Here is a 23,373-nt window from a genome sequence, read left to right on the forward strand (position 1 = left end):
TATCCAACACTTCCAAATAGTATCCAAACTTCCAAATATTTGAAGTTCCTGCTCCCCCACCGCATTGGTTCCTCCCACCAGCATGTGCATCCCAAAATGCTTCTTACACAGGTATTTTGAATTGTTACATTTTCCTTTAAGCAAATTTTAATGAATTTGACCCAGATATAACTCTTTGGGGATCATTTCTAATAGAACAGATTTTGATATCCCCTTTGCATTATGCTCCACAAGATTACACACACTTTGAAACCCATTCATAATCTTTAGTGTCCCAAGAACTGTTACACTATACAAGCACTTTTGGCCTCCTGGTTTTGGTGAGCTATTTTTATGCAGTTCGTGGATCCTTGGATGAAGGAGTTAACACTGCTAACAAAAGATGATGAGAAGTTTCTGCTAAGAGGCATTGACTGGAGAATTTTTTTTATCTTATTTCCATTGAGTGCATAGCTTAGGTGGAAGCTCATGTGGACTGGATTTTCTTCATGATGATTCTTGGTGGATCCTGTTGGATATTACTCGCTGCTAGATGGTTTGATGATCTGGTGAGCATCTAGCACACTAAAGCCTCGTACACACGATCAGATTTTCCAACGGGAATTGTGTGATGACAGTCTGTTGCCGGAAAAACCAACCGCTTGTGCGCTCCATCGGACAATTGTTGTTGGATTTTCCGTGGACAAATGTTGGATGGCAGGATTTTCCGAGCCTGTGTACTCAAGTCTGCCGGACAAAAGTCCAAAGTACAAAACACGCATGCTTGGAAGCAAGGAAAAGCCAGAAGCGGTCGGTCTTGTAAACTAGCATTTGTAATGGAGAATTAACATCTGTGATGCGGCAAATTATGAAATCTCAAAATGCAGCGCACAGTCTCTTCTTCTTTAATGGGATAATAATGAAGAGGCTTTGCTGGTGATACTGATTGAGTTATTGCAAACAAATTTGAAAGGGTTTTTTTTCTAGTGATATCAAGAATAATATTATTGTTATTTATTAAATTTTTTTTTGGTGCAAGTTACCACAACACCATTATTCCGTCTCATCTGGATTATTCTCCTGGAGCTCCCGCAGCAAAGGCATATGACATAATTGGCCACGATTAATAAAGAAACCAATTTTTGGTCCATGAAATCCTCCTCCTCCTGTTCTTGGACTAGACTTGGGTCAAAGCAATAACTCCAAGGCCAATCATAATTAACACGTTATCTCCTCTGATTTCCTCTGAACATGGCTGGTTGACGAACGGTCATTCAGAAACTAACTCAAAAGCACGAAATGAAAAGCGCAAACTGAAAAACGTGAAATGAAAAGGGCAAAAAGAAAAGCACGAATCAACACTCACCAAACTTCTTTAACACAAAATTAGCAGAAGGAACACCAAGGGGGTGGCACTAAAGAGCTGAAAAACCATGTAGTACATCACTACGTTCGTGTTTGTTGGCCGGCAATTGTGTACCATTTGTATGCAAAATAAGTTTGGGGCCCTTCGGTTTTGTCTGCGAAACTCCGATCATGTGATCATGTGTACGAGGCTTTAGAATTCATACACTGAATTAATTTTTCACCCATTGTGCACACTCTATTCACAGCTTCTGTTTAATTCCCTATAATAGTTTTTTTGGACTTTCACTTAATTTTTATACTGGAAATATCACATTTATTAAGCGCTGTACTTTATACTGTTTTTGTTATTCACAAGGATTTGTATAGTCACCTTGTGTGCCAGCTGCTGTGCTGTTTGGTGCTGTCATACACATTTTACATTTATTCAGAGGAATATATATTCATTATATTCATTTATTCATGAATATTTAAACAAATTATCTGTTTTTATGGATCTTAGATAATGAACATCTCGAAAAGATTAAACAGTGTGAATGATCTTTCTTGTATTCTAAAGGGAACCCGTATGTATAGAAAGATGACTGCTGTCATCCTTATCCTTCATTATCTTTGGATAAAGCCCAAGATAAGCATATAGCCAGTGAAGCATCTCAATGCTTGATATGCAAATACTTGTTTTGGTTTAAGGACTAACCGGTTGGTAAGAGAGTGATGAGGATGGCAAGGCAGCAATAACAAATCCCATATTCCTGTCCTGAGTGTTTGCTTTCTAATGTTCTACGTATTTCTTTTTAAGGTGTATAAAAAAGACAAATCAGTGAGATGGTTAGATGGAAATAGTATATTTTTGTACAGTTACATTGGTCTAGCTTGGACTAATATAACTATGTATATACCATACCTTGCCATGCCCCTGGAGGATGGTAAACACTGCTACTCTGGTGATTTTCACTTGCTTCCAGGCCATATGCCAAGAAGCCGGCCTGGTGCATTTTGAACACAGGAGGTTGTCCGCTCAACATGGACGCCATTCAGGGAATGTCTCCCATTTTTTTAATGAATACAAAGGACACCTGCACAGCATCTTTGTTTGACCGCCCAATCCTCTCTTGTTGTGAGGGGGGAGGAAATTAGGAAGAATAAATGCTGAAATACCAGTTAGACACCCAACATTAATCACCTGTAATGTTGGGTGTCCTACGTTTGTGGAGCTGCATATGTAAAACTATTAATTTCATTTTTTTACATTTTAGAATGGGGTGCCTTGTCTGGTGCATAATTTTAAAGGGTGCCTTGTCTGAAAAAGTTTGAGAAACATTGGTCTGGTCAATAGTAGGAAAGCAATCTCTACACCTGGATGGCAGTGACAACAAATAGTCCAATACTAGTTCTTCTACTTCTAAATTTAGAAGGGGCTTGGCCCAATTTGTCAAGAACTTGAGGTCCCGTGCACGGTATCTCCCAAGACCTGGGTGCACAGAAATTGCTCGATCAATATTGTTAGTTTAGACACATTTTAGTTCCTTATAGGTTCAAATTAAATCACTCAGTGGGCTAAGATTAAAACCATCTAGATAGTCTAGCCCGTAATAAATGTATTTATTGAATGCATATGAATAGAGCAGGAATAGGGATTTAGCCTTGAATTGATATTGTATCGTTTTAGTCATTGCAAGACAAACAATCTTGATTAGGCCAAATGAGAAATCCTCAAGAGAAGATAAGGATACTCACAGTTTGAAGAATGCACAAAACATACTAAGTGCTTTTTTAATGAGGGCATCATGTGGATTGTTATTGATGGCATGTTTTATGGGAAAGGCAGTACAAATAATCTATGAAAATTTCCTGAAGACAAACTAGGAAGCACTACATTCATCCTTCTGTCTTAAAAAAAAATGTGTCCTTTTTTGAGATAGCAACTCATCAAGGGTTCTTTCACACTAGTGGTGCTCTCTGAATAGCAGAGCACGCTTCAGAGAGTATTGGACGGGGAGTGAAGTGTTGTATCGCATCTTCACCGCTTGCTTTAACTCCTTACAAGAACAACTGTAATGTTGTTTTGTTTTAATATGAATTTTACTGAATTCATTTTGGATTTCTCTGGCCATTGGAGTGCAGTCAACCTCTGTTCTTTGAAATTTCAATGGCTAATTTAAATTAGCAATAAGTAACTTCCACACTTTATCCAGATACAAAGAGCAGTCTTTGAGCTTGATTTTAATGTTTTATTATCGGTAATAACTTGGATGGGGATAGTAATTATTTGTTTCCCAACTTGATAGCAACAAAACCAGGGACAACTTCCTCCCTATGTACAACTCTGATTGATTGCTCTTCCTTAGTCTGTACAGCTCTGATTGATTACTCTTTTGGTAGCTAACAGTCTCTGTTAGAAATGCAACAGCCCCTTACGGACTAGGAACTCTCAGTCCCTTTATAAAGTAGCACAACGTTTTGTAAACTGCATCCTGGAGTACCTCCAACTCCCTTGTAGACACTAGTCCCAGGTCTGCCATTGCAGGAAATGCTAGCCCACCTGGCTGCATCTCCACCAGACCACTGGGCTGACTCTTCACCAGTCTACCTGACTGACTCTTTATCATTCTACACAACTCATTTCTCTGGAGATCTCCCAGGGCAAGGTTACAGAAGATTTAAGCACACCACTATTTTCCAGAGAGACCTGTTACATGTGGCAGTCTTCCCCCTTGTAAGATAATCCAAGTATACTACCTGAACCAAGATTAGCGCTGTCCCCACCCATCCATATCAACACAAATATGTCTGAATATTTATATATTCACTCTGCTCTGGGTGTTGCAGCTCTCTCAAAAGTCCACTGGGTTGCAGACATGTATCTAAAAGGTATAAAGCAAAAGAGAGCGCACGCCAGCCCTGGTATATTAACGTTTATTAAAAAGTTAAATTTAAAAGTTAAATTGATTAAAAAGCAGGGGTTGCACTCACAGATTACTGGTGTGTAAACAGCATTAATGTTTCCACGTCATGCATAGCCGGCTGGTCCGTGTTAGCTTGTGGCCGGTGTGTGGTAGTGGATAGCAGGTGATGTAAGCCTGAAGTTTTTTCTATACCTCGCTGCAAGTCCCTGTAGATCATACAGACCAGGAGAGAAGGCTGTCGTGGAAACATTAATGCTGTTTACACACCAGTAATCTGTGAGTGCAACCCCTGCTTTTTAATCAATTTAACTTTTAAATAAACTTTAATATACCAGGGCTGGCGTACGCTTTCTCTTGCTCCCCCCTTGTAAGTCCCTGCACCATGCTGTAGTACTCACACTGCCATCCTTGCTCCTGCTGCTTCTCAGGGAAGACTCATTCCACGATCCTCCTGTTGTCAGGACCCTCCCTGGCCAGCACTTAAGCCCGACCCAAGGCAGAGTATCCCCCCAAGACTAGGGGCTTTGCCTCAAGGGCCACCGACAGCCTTTCTCAGCCCTCCATCTCCATCTTCCATCTGACTCCCCTGCTGGCATGGCTTCCATACTTAAGGGCTGGCCTGACTGCCTTGCCAGGCCCACCACCTGGGGATTGGTCCAGCTCCCTTGAGCATGGAGAGCAACCCTCCTCGCCTCCACCCTCCAGATTCCAGGAGGTTCTCCAACATTCCAGAACCAGGGGGAGGCACCAGAGAGCTGCCTGCATAAGTCATCCAGCCCTGAACTCCAGTAAACCCTGACCTAGATTTCATGACTCAGACTTAGCCCTGAGTCAGACTATGTTTTACCTACTCTGACACTATAAGCACACTAGAGAGTGCTACATTAGGCTATAGTTTAATAGAAAGTTGTCCCTGGGGCATGAAGGAATTATTTGAGTGGCTGTATAGTGTTTTCTAAAAAAAGTTTTATTTATTCTCTGCAAATAGATTTTTAGTTGCTGTCTGCATCTCTGATGGAGAGAATCCTTATCATTTCCTGTCTCATATGCTGAGGTCACGGGGGCAGGAAGTGAAGCGAAGAAATTAAACAGCAATGACAACCTGCAAAGCTAAAAGTTAAACTTTATCGCTAGAGATGTAAAATTATAATATTGTAACCAAACAAATATGACTGGCATAAATAAAATTAACTGAAATAAATACATATAAGAGCAGACTGCAGTTTTTCTACCCTCATGACATGTTGTTCTGATAAAATCAGTTTCTTTATTCCATGCTCTGTGTGTAATTTGCATTTCTAATATAATTGTCTTTTTCAGGCTGGGTTTTTCCGACTTCCCCATGGAGATTATTTTATTGAACCTCTCTATAATACCACAGCAGCAGGAAAGCAGCGTAAGCACATAATGTACAAGAGAGAAGTGCGGGAGCCTCAGCGTTATCACCAAGACATAGTGGATGCTGAGAACAAGCCATGTGGATTAAATGGTAGGAATTTGAGGTTATTTACTCTGTAATTTCCATATGTGTAGTATTTGCTCTGCAGGATGTGGGGATCATTGATTGCTGTGTAAAAAAAGGATGTTATTAAAGTTTTGTTTATTGCACAAAGTTAAGAAATTAATTGTATTACTTGTCTTTTTCCACTGGGATTATGTACTCAGCGTCAATTATATTGTTTTCTTGTTCTGATACTGTTGTCATTAAGCAAAACTTTTTTTGCAGATAAAAAATACTGTTAACATTATATAACATCAGGTTAGACGAGCACAAGGTTTCTTTGCAGACAGTGAACTGTAACAATGGCTGCAATCAAGGAATCACAGAAGTTAAAAGAGAAAAAAAAGTGGTTCTTATATTATAAAATGAACTTTATTTTTTTTTATTCATATAAAATTCTTATTTTACAAATAAACATTTAGTACAGGGCTCATATTTGCAAAGTACATCATGTGAAATGCCAGGATCGACGAATCACAAGCCGGAATTAAAGTTATTGTAAAGTCTCGTTTTTTTTTTCTCTAAAAATAACAAACGTCATATTTATCTCCTCTGTGCAAGTGTTTTGCACAGGACAGCCCGGATCCTCCTGTTCTCGGACCCATCCCCTTTCTCTCCTGATTGGTGAACGGACTTTGACAGCAGCGGTAGCCAATAGGGGTGCAACGTATCAAAAAACTCACGGATCGGATCGTTCCTCGGATCAGAGTCACGGATCGGATAATTTTTCGAATCAGCAAATAATAATTTAATTTGCAAAAACCTGTGAAAATTCCACCACTATATAGTCCCCACTGTAATATCCACAATCTCCCCCACTGTAATATTGGCTGAGTATGGCTGGGTACGGCTGAGCTTAGCTGAGTATGGCTGGGTATGGCTGAGTATGGCTGGGTATGGCTGAGTATGACTGGGTACGGCTGGGCACGGCTGAGTATGGCTGGGCACGGCTGAGTAAGGCTGGGCATGGCTGGGTATTGCAGAGTATGGCTGGGTATCGCAGAGTATTGGCAGGCAGGGTATTTCTGAGTATTAGCAGGGTATTGGCAGGCAGGGTATTGCTGAGTATTGGCAGGCAGGGTATTGCTGAGTATTGGCAGGGTATTGCTGAGTATTGGCAGGGTATCGCAGAGTATTGGCAGGGTATCGCAGAGTATTGGCAGGGTATCGCAGGGTATCGCTAGAGTATTGGCAGGGTATCGCTAGAGTATTGGGGTATTGCTAGAGTATTGGGGTATTGCAGAGTATTGCTAGAGTATTGGGGTATTGCAGAGTATTGCTAGAGTATTGGGGTACTGCAGGGTATGGCGGGATGGCTGCTTCCAACTCAGGATCTCTTCCCTCCACTCTACAGGTTAGTACAGAGAGGGGAGAGAGGAACCGGCATGACATGACACCGGTTTGTTTACAAGTGATCGCTCCGCCGGAGCGATCAGTGTAAACAGCCTGGGTGTAGAAAGATGGCCGCCGCTTCGGAGCTAGGCCGAGACCTAAGGCTGAGACCGCGGAGCACTCCGTGGATCGCGGCATGCATGTGCCGATCCGAGCGGGGTGACCTGTTTGGATCACGGATCGGTGACGATCCGTTGCACCCCTAGTAGCAGATTGGGCTTAGGTAAGTATTAGGGGGTGCTGGGTGGCTGTTGCACACAGAAGGTTTTTATCTCAATGCATAAATGCATTAAGCTAGAAAAACCTTCTGACTTTACAACCACTTTAAGATCGCCGGGAGAAATTTCAACAACCTGAGATATTCAGACGATACCACACTAATGGCAGAAGGTAAAACAGAACTAAAGATTCTCTTAATGAAGGTGAAATAGAGGGAGCACAAAAGTTGGCCTGAAATTGAACATTAAGAAAACTAAGATCATGGCAACTGGTCCCATCACGCCTTGCAAATAGAAGGAGAAGAAGTGGAAACCCGTGACAGATTTTTATCTTCCTAGGCTCCAAGATCGTGGCACACAGTGACTGTAGCCATGAAATTAAGCAACGCTTGCTTCTTGGAGGAAAACAATGGCAAACCTGGACAACATTATCAAAAACAGAGCCATCAGCTTACTGACAAATGCCGTATAGTCAAAGCTTCGGTATTCCCAGTAGTAACCTATGGCTGTGAAAGTTGGACAATAAAGAAGGCTGAACGCCAAATAATTGATGCTTTTGAACTATGGTGTTGGAGAAGAGTCTTGAAAGTCCTTTGGATGGCAAGAAGATCAAATAAGTCAATCTTGAAGGAAATCAACCCTGAATATTCACTAGAAGGACAGATCCTGAAGCGGAAACTTGAATACTTTGGCCAGTGGCTACCTAATTCTAATTGGAAAAGCCCCTAATGCTGGGAAACATGGAAGGAGAAAGGTGAAGAGGGTGACAGAAAACAAGATGGATAGATAGCATCATTGAAACAATGAACATGAAATTAAGCAAGCTCCAGGAGGCAGTGGAGGACAGAAAAGCCTGGCTCGCTATAGTCTATGAGGTCACGAGTCCGACATTTCTAAATGACTGAACAACAACAGGGCTTATAGTTGGCACTTGGTTTGAGAAACATAGTGGGCTTTCTCATAAGAAATCTCAGCACTGCCTGCAGGTTTGTTACTTGCCTCTGTATAACTGATAAAACTGGACCCTTCTTTATGTGCCAGGATGAGGACATGGAACGCGTTTAGTCATGCAGCAGTCTATGTAATATGACTTCTCTTGATCAGTCTATTTCACATCTGTAAAGAAAAAAAAAAAGTGATTGAAGGGCATTGGTCTGTAAAAGAAGAGTATAGAAGCTTTCCTAATGTACATAATATAACTGGAGACTAACATTTATAGGTAAAGTTGATCCAGGGAATATCAGATTGCCTCTCAGGGGACCAGGAAGGATTTTGTTACCCTGCTGGGGTAAATTGGATCATGCTTTATTGTTTTGTTTGCCATCAACTGTGGGTATAGGATTTTGTATATGGGATTGTATGTTTTTTTTCACCCTTTTATTGGTTGAACTAGATGGACTTGTGTCTTTTTTTTAACCTAACTATGTAACTTTTTTATGTTTTCTAGTACCAGTTATTAAAGTTAATGTAAACTCTCACCTTGTAAAAAAACAAAAAAAACAAACAAACATTCAGTTTAAAGTAGAAATGAAAAGCAAAGCATTTGTGTAAAAACAAAAAAAATATACCCTTTTCCCTTTTTTTAATAAGTGATCACATTCTCTCTGTTCTCAGCTGCATAAGGAGCTTAGAGAGCTGGGGTAGGAGAAACAGCAGCACATCGGTCTTCCCAGAATATGGCTGTGCAGGGTGGGGGGCCTAAATATTGGAGGAGAGCAGGCTGGCTGTGTATGCCTAGTGTGGTCATTTTGTAATAGGAAACTTGTAAAAGGGACTGGCAAGGACAGCAGGGATTTCATACAAAGAAAACCGGATACTTTTTCAAGTCCATGATTTGGTTTACATATTCTTTAACTTGTAAATATGCTGCTGTTTACAAGTGTTGGTTTATTATTTTTAATAATCTCAGGTTTTGCGCCTAATATTAATGGAAGAGAACCTCTTTATTTGATTGCAGTAATTATGTCAAAGTACTATATGTAGGGAGTAAGTATTTTGTTGTTATGAAAGCCAATTAAATAATTATATGTAAGTAAATTAAAAAAAGATATTTCAAAGGTATGCTTTCATTCACAATCAGTATTCCACATTGAGGACATCAAGGGCATGTTTTGTTCTTTATCTAATCTTTCTTTTTTTGGGTCTTTTTTTAACCTTGACTTAACTTGAACCCTGGGGTCCTTTTTTTGAGGTAGATAGGAATTTAATTTGGTAGTGGATTTGGATACATATATATTTATTGCCTTGTTTTTTTGGAAAAACGTTCCCTCTCCCCTCATCCTACCTATCTTGCATACTCTGTATAAAAAAGAGATCTGTGTACTTTTTAAATCCAGGATTATTCAGCCGTTCCGGCTCCCCAATTTAAGGGAACACCGGACAATGACTGTGAATTCCTGCATGCCACCCATAGGCTAACATAACCCTTCCATTGTTAACGCTTCCCACTCAGCAGTCACTCACTGATGGAAGCCAGAGTTGTAGGATCAGGTGAATGGGCCGTACTAAAATATTATGACTGTTTAACCACTTTCTGACCAGCAACGTACCGGTACATTGGAATTGGAAGGTGATATTTTGGTCATCGTTGCGGTTAAAAAAAAAAGTATAACTTTTTAGGACTGGCGATTCCCTTCCATAGCAGCTAAGAAGCTGATGGATTACTTTTACAAGCGGTGGAAGGGCGCCCCACCCCCACCCCCCCCCCACACCACTGCTGCTGGCAAGTCTCTAGCAAGAGCGAAGTTGCAGTGGTGAGTCTACAGCAAGAGCTCTGCAAGTCTACAGCATGAAAATTCAGCCACAGTGACCCATGTGGTGGTGTTCTACAACATAACTGAACCAGAACTTGTAGCAGACTTGCAGAATTTTTGCAAAGAAAGTTGATCTGGAGTCATGCAATGTGGACTTGCTGCAATTGTGCAACAAACTTGTCAAGCCTGGTAAGTTTAGCAATAGCTTAGTATTTCAGTAAGTAAGTCATTTTCAAACTAGCAGCATGATTTCTTGCTATCTGGGATGCGGCATCTGGTTCACAATGACACAATGAGAGGAACGGATGTTGTTCCACCCACTGTGTGACATCAGAAACCAGAAGCAATGATTATTTAGTCAATTCCAGTTTCGGTCTCATGTAAACAATTACCGGCTTGCAGCTGCAGCAATAATCCAGGTGGATTTTTTTAGCACTGGAAATTCCCTTTAATAGCAGCTAAGAAGCCGCTGGATTACTTTCGCAGGTGGTGGAAGGGGGTCCCACCCCTCCTCCTGTCGCTGCTGCTGATCATATGGGAGGATAGCTTGCCACAAATTTGTAAGTCTGTTAACTTGCTGCACATTTTCACTGGAAAGTTGTACACTTGCAGGGCACTTGAAGCACAAGTTCTAGTTGACACTTTTCCAATTTGTAGCAAATGTGAGTGGCTAGTCTCTAGCAAGAGAAAAGTTGCAGTAGTGAGTCTACAGCATAAGCCCTGCACGTCTACAGCATGAAAATTCAGCCAGAGTGACCCCTGTGGTGGGATGACAATTCTACAACATAACTAAACCAGAACTTGCAGCAGACTTGCCTAATGTTTGCAAAGAAAGTTGATCCGGAGTCATGCAATGCGGACTTGATGCAATTGTTCAAGAAACTTGTGAAGCCTGGCAAGTCTAGCAATAGCTTCGCTATTTTAGTCATTTTCAAACTTTCAGCACAATTTCTTGCTATCTGGGATGCTACATTCGGTTCCTGGGACACGAGAGCAACTGACGAGGATTTTGTCACTTCCAGTTTCAGTCTCATGGAAACAAGCTGTTACCAGCTTGAACAAGCATTTATCTAAATTGATCTTGGTTTGATTATATGCTTTGGAAGACATATACTGTTTTACTCTGGGCTGAAGGAATGCACACAGATCCCATGCATTAAAGTGTACTGTACATCTTTTCCTGATGAAGCGGCTACTAAAGAACCACCAAATGCGTTGATAATATTTTAACCTGTTTTCATGACCAATAAATACCAACCTTCCTGATAAATCCACTTGGAAGCACCTTTTTATTGAATGGGTGCCTCTACTGTTTCCATGTTGGGGCCATATTCTACCGATCAGCGATATTTTGGCATTGAATTTGTAAGGCATTTGGTAACTTCTCACTCACACAGTCACTCACCACCTCTGTTTAAGTAGAGGACAGCCACAGGTACTTCCTCAACACAAAAAACGACTCTTCTTCTTGATCATAGCCCCTTGGGCCTAAGCCCAAAGAGGCACGAACTTCAGCACAATATTCCCATGGACAGGAACACAGGGAACCATGAACATGAAAATTGTCCAAAATATTTATCATCCCTCAGCTCGCACCACAAGCTCCTCAGTGATTGGCAGGGCCGATAAATATTCAGTTTTTAGGTTATGGCAGACTCAGAACTAGTACATAGTGCGTGTTATCTTTTTTCATTGCAATTAAGAACCAATTCTTTTTATGAATTTTTGTTTAGAAATAATTAGGAAGCTGTATTCTGTGGACTATAGGGAGGCACCAAAAAACTGATAGAAAAGAACAAAACTGGAATAGAGCCAAAATACAATATTCATTACAGACCAGAGTGAGCCAAACCCGTTAAATGGAAGGGAAAGAATCTCAGACTCTGCAAAACTTTCCATAATTACCGAAGGATTTTACTCATTAATATCTCTGTATTAGCCATATATATTAATCAAGCTCTTAGACTTACCCAAGAGATGCAGCTCAGCTGGAGATATCAAATATTTCCGAAAAGAAGATTTAAAAACAATTTTAAAACATAATTAACCTAATTGTATGCATTTTCCTCAATTATCCTTATTACCCTACCTAGATGTATATTTTAATACATCTATTTTTTTATCATTGTGACACCAGAGTTCAAGCATACAGAGAGAGGATTATACAAATGTTCTATGTAATACGTAGGACATTTGGATGTAGAATTTATATAATGCTCTTTCATTACCTGACCAGGTCTTGCTTAATGAGTTTCTTGGATGGGTTTTCAGCTTAATGTTTTTTCTGCTACTGTTGACAAAAAAAGTGGATATAAAGTAGATTTAAGCACAATTACTCTGCTATAATCTTTTATAAATATTTGAATGTAATTTCAAAAGTATTTCAATCTCTTTAAATCTGCAGCTTTCATTAAAAGTCATACCTGGCAATACTGCCATGAAGGTCCTTGTTTAAGGATCTCTTGTTATGAGTGTGACAACTCTGTCCCTGTCTCCCAATTGCTTTCTGCAATGTCAACCTGTCACTTTTGCTTCAAGGGAGTGTAAGCATCTGTATCAAAGCTGATAGCACAGAAAAGGACCACCTTTGTAACTCTCAGAAAGCTTACTCTAAGCAAAGACTTGTATAGGCCTCTGTAGCACAGGCATGTAGACAGTCAGGCTGTAAAGAAGCTGCCACAGATCCCCAGCTTTGACATACAATAATAATGACAATAAAAAATACATGGCAACAGTCTATGATACATAGATCTCTAGAAAACAAAAGTGAAAAATTCAAACTGTGCTCTTTAGGAGGTTCCCTATTCAGCCTCTTCATCCTCTCTGCTATCACTGGACTGCTCAAAGATTTTTCACAGTCATACTCAAAGAGCACCTTCTCTGGGATAGTATTCATAAAATGCTTATACTTAGATTGGAGATTGGTGAGTTTCTAAAGAAAGATGAATATGTTATATTAAGGGACTAGGGATGAGCCGAACACCCCCCCCGGTTCAGTTCGCAGCGAACAGGAAATAAATTTGCTCAAACATGCGAACACCATTAAAATCTATGGGACACAAATATGAATAATCAAAAGTGCTAATTTGAAAGGCTTATATGCAAGTTATTGTCATAAAAAGTGTTTGGGGACCTGAGTTCTGCCCCAGAGGACATGTATCAATGCAAAAAAAGTTTTAAAAACTGATGTTTTTTCAGGAGCAGTGATTTTAATAATGCTTAAAGTGAAACAATAAAAGTGAAATATTCCTTTAAATTTCGTACCTGGGGGGTGTCTATAGTATGCCTGTAAAGTGATGTATGTTTTCCGTGTTTACAACAGTCCGAGAGCAAAATGACATTTCTAAAGGAAAAAAGGTCATTTATAACTACTCACAGCTATAATGAATTGTCGGTCCCGGCAATACACATCGAAATCATTGAAAAAAACAGCATGGGATTCCCCAAAAGTCCATTACCAGGCCCTTTGGGTCTGCTATGAATATTAAGGGGAACCCCGCACCAAAATTTAAAAAAAAGGGTGTGGGGGCCCCCCAAAAATCCATATCAGACCCTTATCCGAGCACACAACCTGGCAGGCCGCAGGAAAAGAGGGGGGACGAGAGAGCGCCTACCCTGAACCGTATCAGGCCACATGCCCTCAACATGGGGAGGGTGCTTTGGGGTAGCCCCCCCAAAGCACCGTGTCCCCATGTTGATGCAGACAAGGGCCTCATCCCCACAACCCTTGCCCGGTGGTTGTGGGGGTCTGTGGGTGGGGGGCTTATCGAATCTGGAAGCCCCTTTTAACAAGGGGGCCCGTCGATCCCGGCCTCCCCCTTGTGTGAAATGGTAACAGGATACAAATGCACCCCTACCATTTCACCAAAAAAATTGTGAAAATGGTGGGGACAAGTCCTTTATTAAATTTTTTTTTTTTTAAATGTCCCACGAAGTCCATTCATCTTCTTCTCTCCCTCTGACGGACCGAAAAAGAAGAAAAAAAACCCCCCTGCACCATGGGAGGCACCGGCCGTAATGACCATCCTCTCAGGTGACAGTTCTTTTATAACTGAGGACGGGCCACACAGTGATGTCGCCGGGTGACCCCACCCCCCTCTGACGCACGGGGACATCCCTATGGCTTCCCCGTAGCCTCAGAGGGGGTCGGGGGCACCCGGTTACGTCACCGGGTGGCCCCGTTTTTGTTGCGGGGTTCCTCTTAATATCCATACGAGACCTTTCAGGTCTGGTATGGAATTTGGGGGGACCCCCACGCAAACTTTTTTTTACATTTTGGTTCGGGGTTCCCCTTAATATTCATGGCAGATCCAAAGGGCCTGGTAATGGACTGTGGGGGAATCCCAGGTGACAGTTCTTTTATAACTGAGGGCGGGCCACACAGTGATGTCGCCGGGTAACTCCACCCCCCTCTGACACACGGGGACATCCCTATGGCTTCCCCGTAGCCTCAGAGGGGGTCGGGGTCACCCGGCGGCCCGGTCACAGAAGACCGGGCCACCGCTTGTAAAAGAGCTACAAGAAGGCACGGAGGCCCGGCAAGAAGAACTGAAGAGGGGGACAAGACCCCTGAAGTCGGAAGAAGAGGGAGGCGATGAAGAAGAAAGCCGGGCTAGTAAAAGAGCTAGCAGAAGATAGCGGAGGAGTCTGGCGAGAAGACCCCGGAAGAAGACCCCCGGAGCTGTGCAATAAACTATTTTTAACCCTTGTGTGCTATGTTTTTTTTTTACATTTTTTTCACAGGTGAATGGGTAGGGGTACATTGTACCCCATACTCATTCACATAGGGTGGGGGGTCGGGATCCGGGGCCCCCCTTATTAAAGGGGGCTCACGGATTCTGATAAGCCCCCCGCCCGCAAACCCCGACAACCAACGACCAGGGTTGTCGGGAAGAGGCCCTTGTCCTCATCAACATGGGGACAAGGTGCTTTGGGGTGGGGGGCACGCGGCCTGGTACAGCTCAGGAGGGGGGGGGCGCTCGCTCGTCTCCACCCCCTTTCCTGACCGGCTGGGTAGCGTGCTCAGATAAGGGTCTGATATGGACCTAGCGGGGGACCCCCACGCCATTTTTTCGGCGTATGGCTTCCCCTTTAACTCCATACCAGGTGACAGGACCAGCGACGCTTCCTTCGCTAGTCCCGGCTACCTGGAGCCGCATTCAAAATGAACGGACTTTCCTCTAAGGACGCATAAGGACGGCAAAATTATAGTGGTTTAAAAACACTCTGCAACCAACAAAGAAAACCTTTCAAATGCTTATTTGCATTTTTTTTCCATACATTTTTTTTTTATTGACTTGCAATGTGCCTCTGAACTTATCTCTGATCTCTTTCTTATCTCTGCCTCTGAGCTTATAATTATGACTACTCAAGGAAGAGAGAGCTGCTGACATCACAAGATGCCAGCAACTAAAAGTAGTCTCCGTACTTTTGGATATCTGCACAGAGGAGGCTTTTACAGGTAAATAAAATGCATAAAATAAGTTAAATGCACATATACTGTTATAAGAAAATTGCTGTTAAAATTAATGTTCTGGTTCCAAGGTCTATTTTTAGGGTTGTTTAGGCATTCTAAAGGCTCTTCTGAGTTAATCGGTAATTTTTTTTCTCTGCTTTATTTTTTCATTTTTTCTTTTTTGTATGTTTTTTTTTTTTTTTACTAAAAATAAAATATATTTTTTTAACTCTTGGTACATTTTAACCCCTTTCTACCACTGGAAGCCAGCCCTTACTGGTTATCTGAGCTTCTTGCTCATGTAACCACTTTGATTTGTTGTCACTGTGGTCATGTGACTTGGAGCCCATCTTACCAGCTCCCAGTCTAAGACGGTGACTGGCGACTTTCAGAACAATGCAGTCACACTGCTGGGGGTGTACAACTGAGTACGGTCAGAGTGCAGGAGGTCCGCAATTGAGTGCACTACTAGAACAGAGCAGCAACACCTGCTGTATGCAAACACATGCCAGCATCATGTTGGTGCCAAATATATGCATCAGGCTGATGGGAAGGGGTTAATGTTATGTAGCGGCGGCTCCTGAAGAGCACGCACTATGGGTTTTCAAATGTGTAGAAACAGAACGAAACTCTGGATAGCCGCACTCCGGATTGTGTAAAAATTAGATGCCTTTATTTCTTTAAAATGCAAGTGCAAAACTCCATTGAACAAAACGTCACAGCAAAAAGGGAACAAAAAAGGATTTTTGAATAAAATTCTAACGCGTTTCACGCTACATACAGCGCTTACTCATAGCTAGGCTGCTAGGCCTTGTGAGAGAGGGACTGTCCAACCTGAGTGATCATCCAGTTGCGGATGGCTATTCTCTGGATGCAGTCAAAGTAAGCAAGTTCTTCAACATTTTGACTTTGACACTAATGCTGCATACACACGACCGGAATTCCGGACAGAAAAAGACAGATGAGAGCTTTTCATCGGAAAATGCTGTCCGAATTTCCGCCAGCCAAAAATTTATAGCATGTTCTCCATTTTCCCGAAGGAAAAACTTTCTATTGGCAATTCCGATCGTGTGTATGCGATTCCGACACGCCAAAAATCGCGCATGCTCAGATTCAACTACGAGACAGAAGCTATTGGCTACTGGCTATTAAACTTCCTCTTTCCTAGTCCAGTCATATGTGTTGTACGTCACCGCGTTATAAACGATCGGAATTTGATGTGACCGTGTGTAGGCAAGACAGCTTGAGCCGAATTCCATCGGAATTCCGTCAGGAAAACCATAAGAACTTTTTCCGACGAGAATTCCGATCGTGTGTACGCGGCATAAGAGTATCTGAATTCCCTTTCCAACCCTCTGATCCCAATTTAAGACACTGTTCATTGTCTACGTTTGCAAATAAAAACCATTCAAGTGGAACTGTTGTCGGTCTCTCAAGTTACTGGGCCATTTACCACGGAAGACCCCTAGACGTGCAACGAGGAAAACAGAAGGTAACGGTAAGCCCAAATCTAACCAGCTGCTCCTTCTGGGGTTAGTGCTACAGTTATATGTGAGCCCTTGTACACACGGTCGGAGATTCCGACTGAATGTATCCTAACAAACCGTTTTGTCGGATATTCCGACTGTGTGTGGTCTGCATTGGACTGTTTCCTTCGGAATATCCGACAGACCAACTTTTCCATTTTGCCAGTAAAATTTTCCGACAAAATGCTCCGATCGGACATACTCCGATCATGTGTAGCCTACTCCGACGGTGTCACGCATGCTCAGATCAAATTCCTAGACCAAAGCTATTGGCTACTAGTCTGAACGTAGCCCCGTCGTAACGAAATAACGTCATCACGTTATGTACAATCGGATTTTCCGACAACTTAGTCCGACCGTGTGTATGCAACATCACTTCCGGACCTCTTCCGGAATTAACCCATTGGAATTACTCCGACGGATTTGGTTGTCGGAATCTCCGTACAAGGGCTTACAGATACTCGAATAACAAGGAAATTTCAACAACAAGAAAATTAGGAACAAAAGTCTTTACGTTGCTATAGGAAGTCTGCTATTCCAAGCATCTAAAAAAAAAAAAAAAAACAACTAAAAATACTCCGTTCAAATGCCATTTAAAGCTCTTAAACCCTAAAACTGCATAACCACCATCATTTCTCCTTCCCCATTGACTTTAAATGCATTTTTCCTATAAGAAACATTTATTATAATCAAAAATGCCTAGTGGTAGGCAAAAGGCTGTCCCTATATTTCACAGATTTATTTATTTTTGAATCATTTGTGTGGAGTTGATGTCTACTTTTATGTGTTGCATATTTTATATAACTGCTGTCATGTCTACAAAATTACTATGCATTTATACTACCTGAAGTATTTACTGAGCTGACACTGAATATAAACATCATACATATTTCAGAACGTATTGCCAGTTCAACCTCTATTTACCATAATTTGTTCTGTATATAGATATTTATTTTATTCATTTGTAAAGGCCAAATATTGCATTTTTATGTTTAATTTAACATTCAGTTGTATTCTCCAAATTCACAGCTGCCTATTCCCTGCTCACATCTCACTGCTACGTCTTCAGCTCCCCAAGACATAATTAAGTTGAAAAGCGAGATCTTCATAAAGATGAAAATTTGTGTTCTGTCCTGATCAATAACTCCATCTTTGCACAGGTTTAGATAATGTAGGTTTTTAGATCCCCTACCAGCGTTAACACCAAGTGTACAGTTCTGAAGGTTTTGATGCTGTTACTTTTTTTTATTATTTTTAAATCAGTAAAAACAGCTTGTTTTTTTAATTAGTAAATCTAAAATGCTGTCGTCTTGCAGCTACAGAAATACACACACATACATAGATACACTATATCGTCAAAGGTATTGGGACACCTGCCTTTACATGCACATGAACTTTAACCACTCGCCGACCTTTGTTGGCATGTATACGTTGGCAGAATCGCACGGCTGGGCAAAGTAACATACCCGTACGTTACTTTGAAATTCCTGCCGTGCGCACGCACACCTGCCGCGAGCTCCGTGACCGTGCCCACGGGACCCACAGACTCGATTGCCGCGGGGATACCCCTGATCATGTCACAGAGCTGAAGAACGGGGAGATGCCGATGTAAACAGCATCTCCCCGTTCTGCCTAATGACAGGATACTGATCGTCTGCCCCCTGTCATCTGGAGCAGCGATCAGTGTCATGTCACACAAGCCCATCCCCCAACCAGTTAGAAACATGCCCCTAGGACACACTAAACTCCTTCCTCGCCCCCTAGTGGTTAACCCCTTCACTACCAGTGACATTTTTACAGTAATCAATGCAATTTTAAAGCATTGATCGCTGTATTAATGCCAATGGTCCCAAAAATGTGTCAAAATTGTCCGATGTGTCGTAGTCATGATAAAAATCGCTAATCACTGCCATTACTAGTAAAAAACTATTTTTTATAAAAATTCCATAAAACTATCCCCTATTTTGTAGACGCTATAACTTTTGCGCAAACCAATCAATAAACGCTTTTTGTATTTTTTTTTACCAAAAATATGTAGAAGAATACGCATCAGCCTAAACTGAGGGAAAAAAATGTTTTTTTTATATTTTTGGGGGATATTTATTATAGCAAAAAGTAAAAAATAATGAATTTTTTTCAAAATTGACGCTATTTTTTTGTTTATAGCACAAAAAAAAACAAAGAGGTGATCAAATACCACCAAAAGAAAGCTCTATTTGTGAGGAAAAAAAGGACATCAGTTTTGTTTGGGAGCCACATCGCACAACCGCGCAATTGTCAGTTAAAGCAACGCAGTGCCAAATCACAAAAAGTGCTCTGGTCAGGAAGGGGGTAAATCCTTTGTGGGCTGAAGTGGTTAATGGCATCCCAGTCTTAGTCTGTAGGGTTCAATATTGAGTTGGCCCACCCTTTGCAGCTGTAACAGCTTCAGCTCTTCTGGGAAGGCTGTCCACAAGGTTTAGGTGTGTGTCTATGGGAATGTTTGACCATTCTTCCAGAAGAGCATTTGTGAGGTCAGGCACTGATGTGGACGAGAAGGCCTGGCTCGCAGTCTCCGCTCTAATTCAAGGTTTTCTATTAGGTTGGGGCACCTTAGTTCCAGTGATGGGAACTCTCAATGCATCAGCATACCAAGATATTTTGGACAATGTCATGCTCCCAACTTTGTTTTGGGGTGGCCCCTTCCTATTCAAACATTACTGCGCACCAGAAAGAAAATAAAGCTACTTTAATGGCCCAGCCAATCACCTGACTTGAATTCAATAGAAAATCTATAGAAAGAACTAAAGATCAGAGTTCATAGAAGAGGCCCACGGAACCTTCAAGATTTGAAGACTGTGTGGAAGAATGAGTCAAAATCACACCTGAGCAATGCATGTGACTGGCTTTTCTATACAGGAGGCGTCTTGAAGTTGTCATTACCAACAAAGAATTTTGTAAAAAGTATTAAATAAATGTAATTTTGTTGATTTCAATGGGTAGGGGCGCTTTAAGAGCGCTAAGTTCACCGCTCCTAATGCGCTCCAAATAAGCTGCTGGCAGGACTTTTTCTGACACCTTGACAGTGCACCGCCCCAGTGTGAAAGCCCTCAGGCTTTCACACTGGAGTGAATGGAGCCGCCGTTTCAGGGCGCTTTGCGGGCACTATTTTTAACTCTATAGCGCCTGCAAAGCGCCTCAGTGTGAAAGGGGTCTAAGTACAGCACATTCTTTGGTAAAGTGGTTGTAAAGGCACACGATTTTGACTCTTTATGCATTCTATGCATGAAGATAAAAAACCTTTTGTGGGCAGCAGCCCCCCTAGCCCCACCTAATACTTACCTGAGCCCCCTCTCAATCCACGAGGGCCTTGGCTGCCGGGGACTCACACTCCTGATTGGCTTTTGGCAGCCAGTGAGCCAATCAGAAGATGGAGGGAGCGGAGACAAGCTATGGCTCCCTGTGTGAATGGACACACAGAGCCGCAGCTCAGGATTGCGCCTGCTTGCGTGCCCCCAAAGCAAGCTGCTTGTTTTGGGGGCACCCAGAAAGAGGGAGGGGCCAAGGGTGCCGGCGAGTGACCCGAGAAGAGGAGGATCTAAGCCGCTCTGTGCAAAACCACTGCAACAGAGCAGGTAAGTATAACATGTTTATTATTTAGAAAAAAAAAAAAGACTTTAATATCAGTTTAAGGTTAGCTGTGTGTAGCAAAGGATATGCAATAGAATAGTTTTATTTTATTAAAATGAGTATACTGAGATTTGTACTGTCTGCTACATACTCGCTTGTTGCACAGTCATTAAAGCATATGGCCCTTTAAGCCCCTCCCACGTTTGATGCGATCTGACCACACCCACAGTTTTGACGTGATGCTGCTATATTTCTGCATACCATTTTTGTGGGGGTGGGGAATGGTGCAAAAAAGAAATGAATAGCCCCAGGTGTGAAATGTGCTAGCTACATCACTGGCTCCCCTGCCTGTGACTGGACAGTGAAAGGAGAAGCAGACGATTGATGGGTTTGTCTCACTGTCACTCTGCCCCCTCCTCTTAGAAACATGATCCCTGTCATAGGCGTATGCATGGGGTGTGCCGGGTGTGCCTGGGCACACCCTAATTACTCCCTGTTAGTGTAGCTGCATCCCAGCTGTCTCCCGAGTACTCCTGCGGAATGTTGCAAGAGAGTATATAGCATCAGAACAAAACTCGGCGGTGATGTCAGGGGTGGGTGGGATAGATTTCTTTTTAAGATGTGGAGTAACTACTGCTCTAATCAATTGATACAAGCATGATTGGGTCTACGATCATAATCCTGTCTTTTATTTGATTATGTCTTTCGGCATAATCAAATTTATGTACCTTTTTAAACAGCAAGATTTCAATTACCTTTCTTTCTTATACTTCCTATTATAAAATAAATACAGAATGTAATATCGATTACATGGGTGAATGCAGCACTTTAAATACCGGTAATTGCTTGAAATGTATACAAACTTTTAGACCACAAAATGTTTTAATCATTAACATTAAACACATCAAGCAGTTACTTTTTCTTGTGGTTTATAACAAATAATTATAAACATATATATGTGTGAAATATATGTTATAATGAAAATTCAATATTTCATTAATATTAATGTTTATATTAAATTGTGCTGAAGCAAAAAGATCAATACGCGCAAATCCATTTATATTCTCTTTAGTTTAAACAGAGCTTATTTTCAGTAGGAACGCAGTTTCCGGCACCTCTAGCACTGAATGTATGCAATGGCAAGGGGTGCTGGGGTGTGTTGGAGGATCTACTGATGCTGGCTGCTGGGGGGATCTATTATTGATGGGGGGATCTATTGTTGCTGGAGGGGGATCTTTGGTTACTGGAGGATCAATTGTTGCTGGTAGCGATCTACTGTCTAGGGAGGGGTCTACTGTTGCTGTCTGCTGGAGAGTCTATTGATGCTGGCTGCTGGGAGATCTGCTGCTGCTGCTGGGGGTCTACTGTTGCCGGGGGGTCTGTTTCTTCTGCCTGTAAGGGATCTTTTTCTTGCTTTTCTCGTTATTATTACCAAATTTCATACAAAATACTTAGCACTATAAAATGATACTTGGCTTTATATTCTTTAAAAGGGACTGTACTGGAAGCTGGGTAGGGGGTTGTACCAAGGGTCGTGCCCAGAGGTGAGTTGGGGTGAAACTAAGGGTCTGTGACCAGAGGTGGGTTGGGGTGGAACTAAAGATCGGTGCCCGGAGGTGGGTTGGGGTGGAACCAAGGGTCGGTACCCAGAGGTGGGTTGGGGTGGAACCAAGGGTCGGTACCCAGAGGTGGGTTGGGGTGGAACCAAGGGTCAGTGCTCAGAGGTGGGTTGGGGTGGAACTAAAGGTCGGTGCCCAGAGGTGGGTTGGGGTGGAACCAAGGGCCGGTACCCAGAGGTGGGTTGGGGTGGAATCCAAGGGTCAGTACACAGAGGTGGATTGGGGTGGAACCAAGGGTCGGTACCCAGAGGTGGGTTGGGGTGGAACCAAGGGTCGGTGCTCAGAGGTGGGTTGGGGTGGAACTAAAGGTCGGTGCCCAGAGGTGGGTTGGGGTGGAACCAAGGGTTGGTACCCAGAGGTGGGTTGGGGTGGAACCAAGGGTCGGTACCCAGAGGTGGGTTGGGGTGGAACCAAGGGTCAGTGCTCAGAGGTGGGTTGGGGTGGAACTAAAGGTCGGTGCCCAGAGGTGGGTTGGGGTGGAACCAAGGGCCGGTACCCAGAGGTGGGTTGGGGTGGAATCCAAGGGTCAGTACACAGAGGTGGGTTGGGGTGGAACCAAGGGTCGGTGCTCAGAGGTGGGTTGGGGTGGAACTAAAGGTCGGTGCCCAGAGGTGGGTTGGGGTGGAACCAAGGGTCGGTACCCAGAGGTGGGTTGGGGTGGAACCAAGGGTCAGTGCTCAGAGGTGGGTAGGGGGCGGAGACACAAAGTGACTTAGAAGGGGGGATTCCTGCACCTATTCTCTGAGAAAAAGACACTGGTTTTAAATGGTAAATCTCTATTTGCTTTAACCCTATCATATAGCCATACTGTCTGGTATAAGGAAGTTATGCCATTCAGATACTATACCTTTCATATAGAAACACTGCACTGCCCTGGCATTGTGACTTCTATATGATTTGTGCATCCTAACTGCTGTCGTCTGTCTAGTGACAACAAGCATCTAAAGATTTAGCTTCTTTTATAGAACTACCGGTAGTATTATAAACCAAACTGTTAGCTGTTATAGGGGGGACTCTGCAGCTTTTATTTGCTTGATATCACTGCCCTAA

The 23,373-nt window shown here is 42.4% G+C and overlaps 1 protein-coding gene across 1 annotated transcript in view; it reads left to right on the forward strand.

Moving 5' to 3' along the window:
- The window catches only part of ADAMTS12 (ADAM metallopeptidase with thrombospondin type 1 motif 12), a 678,211-nt gene that overhangs the window by 255,475 nt on the left and 399,363 nt on the right, over positions 1-23,373 (forward strand). Inside the window, exon 3 of the mRNA XM_077462890.1 lies at positions 5,571-5,739. Within this exon, the coding sequence (XP_077319016.1) occupies positions 5,571-5,739 (169 nt within the window). The remainder of the gene's footprint in view (positions 1-5,570; positions 5,740-23,373) is intronic.

Source organism: Lithobates pipiens, unplaced genomic scaffold (genome assembly GCF_037356315.1).
Source record: "Lithobates pipiens isolate NorthernLeopardFrog02 unplaced genomic scaffold, aLitPip1_a1.2 Scaffold_3, whole genome shotgun sequence".
Taxonomy (NCBI): domain Eukaryota; kingdom Metazoa; phylum Chordata; class Amphibia; order Anura; family Ranidae; genus Lithobates; species Lithobates pipiens.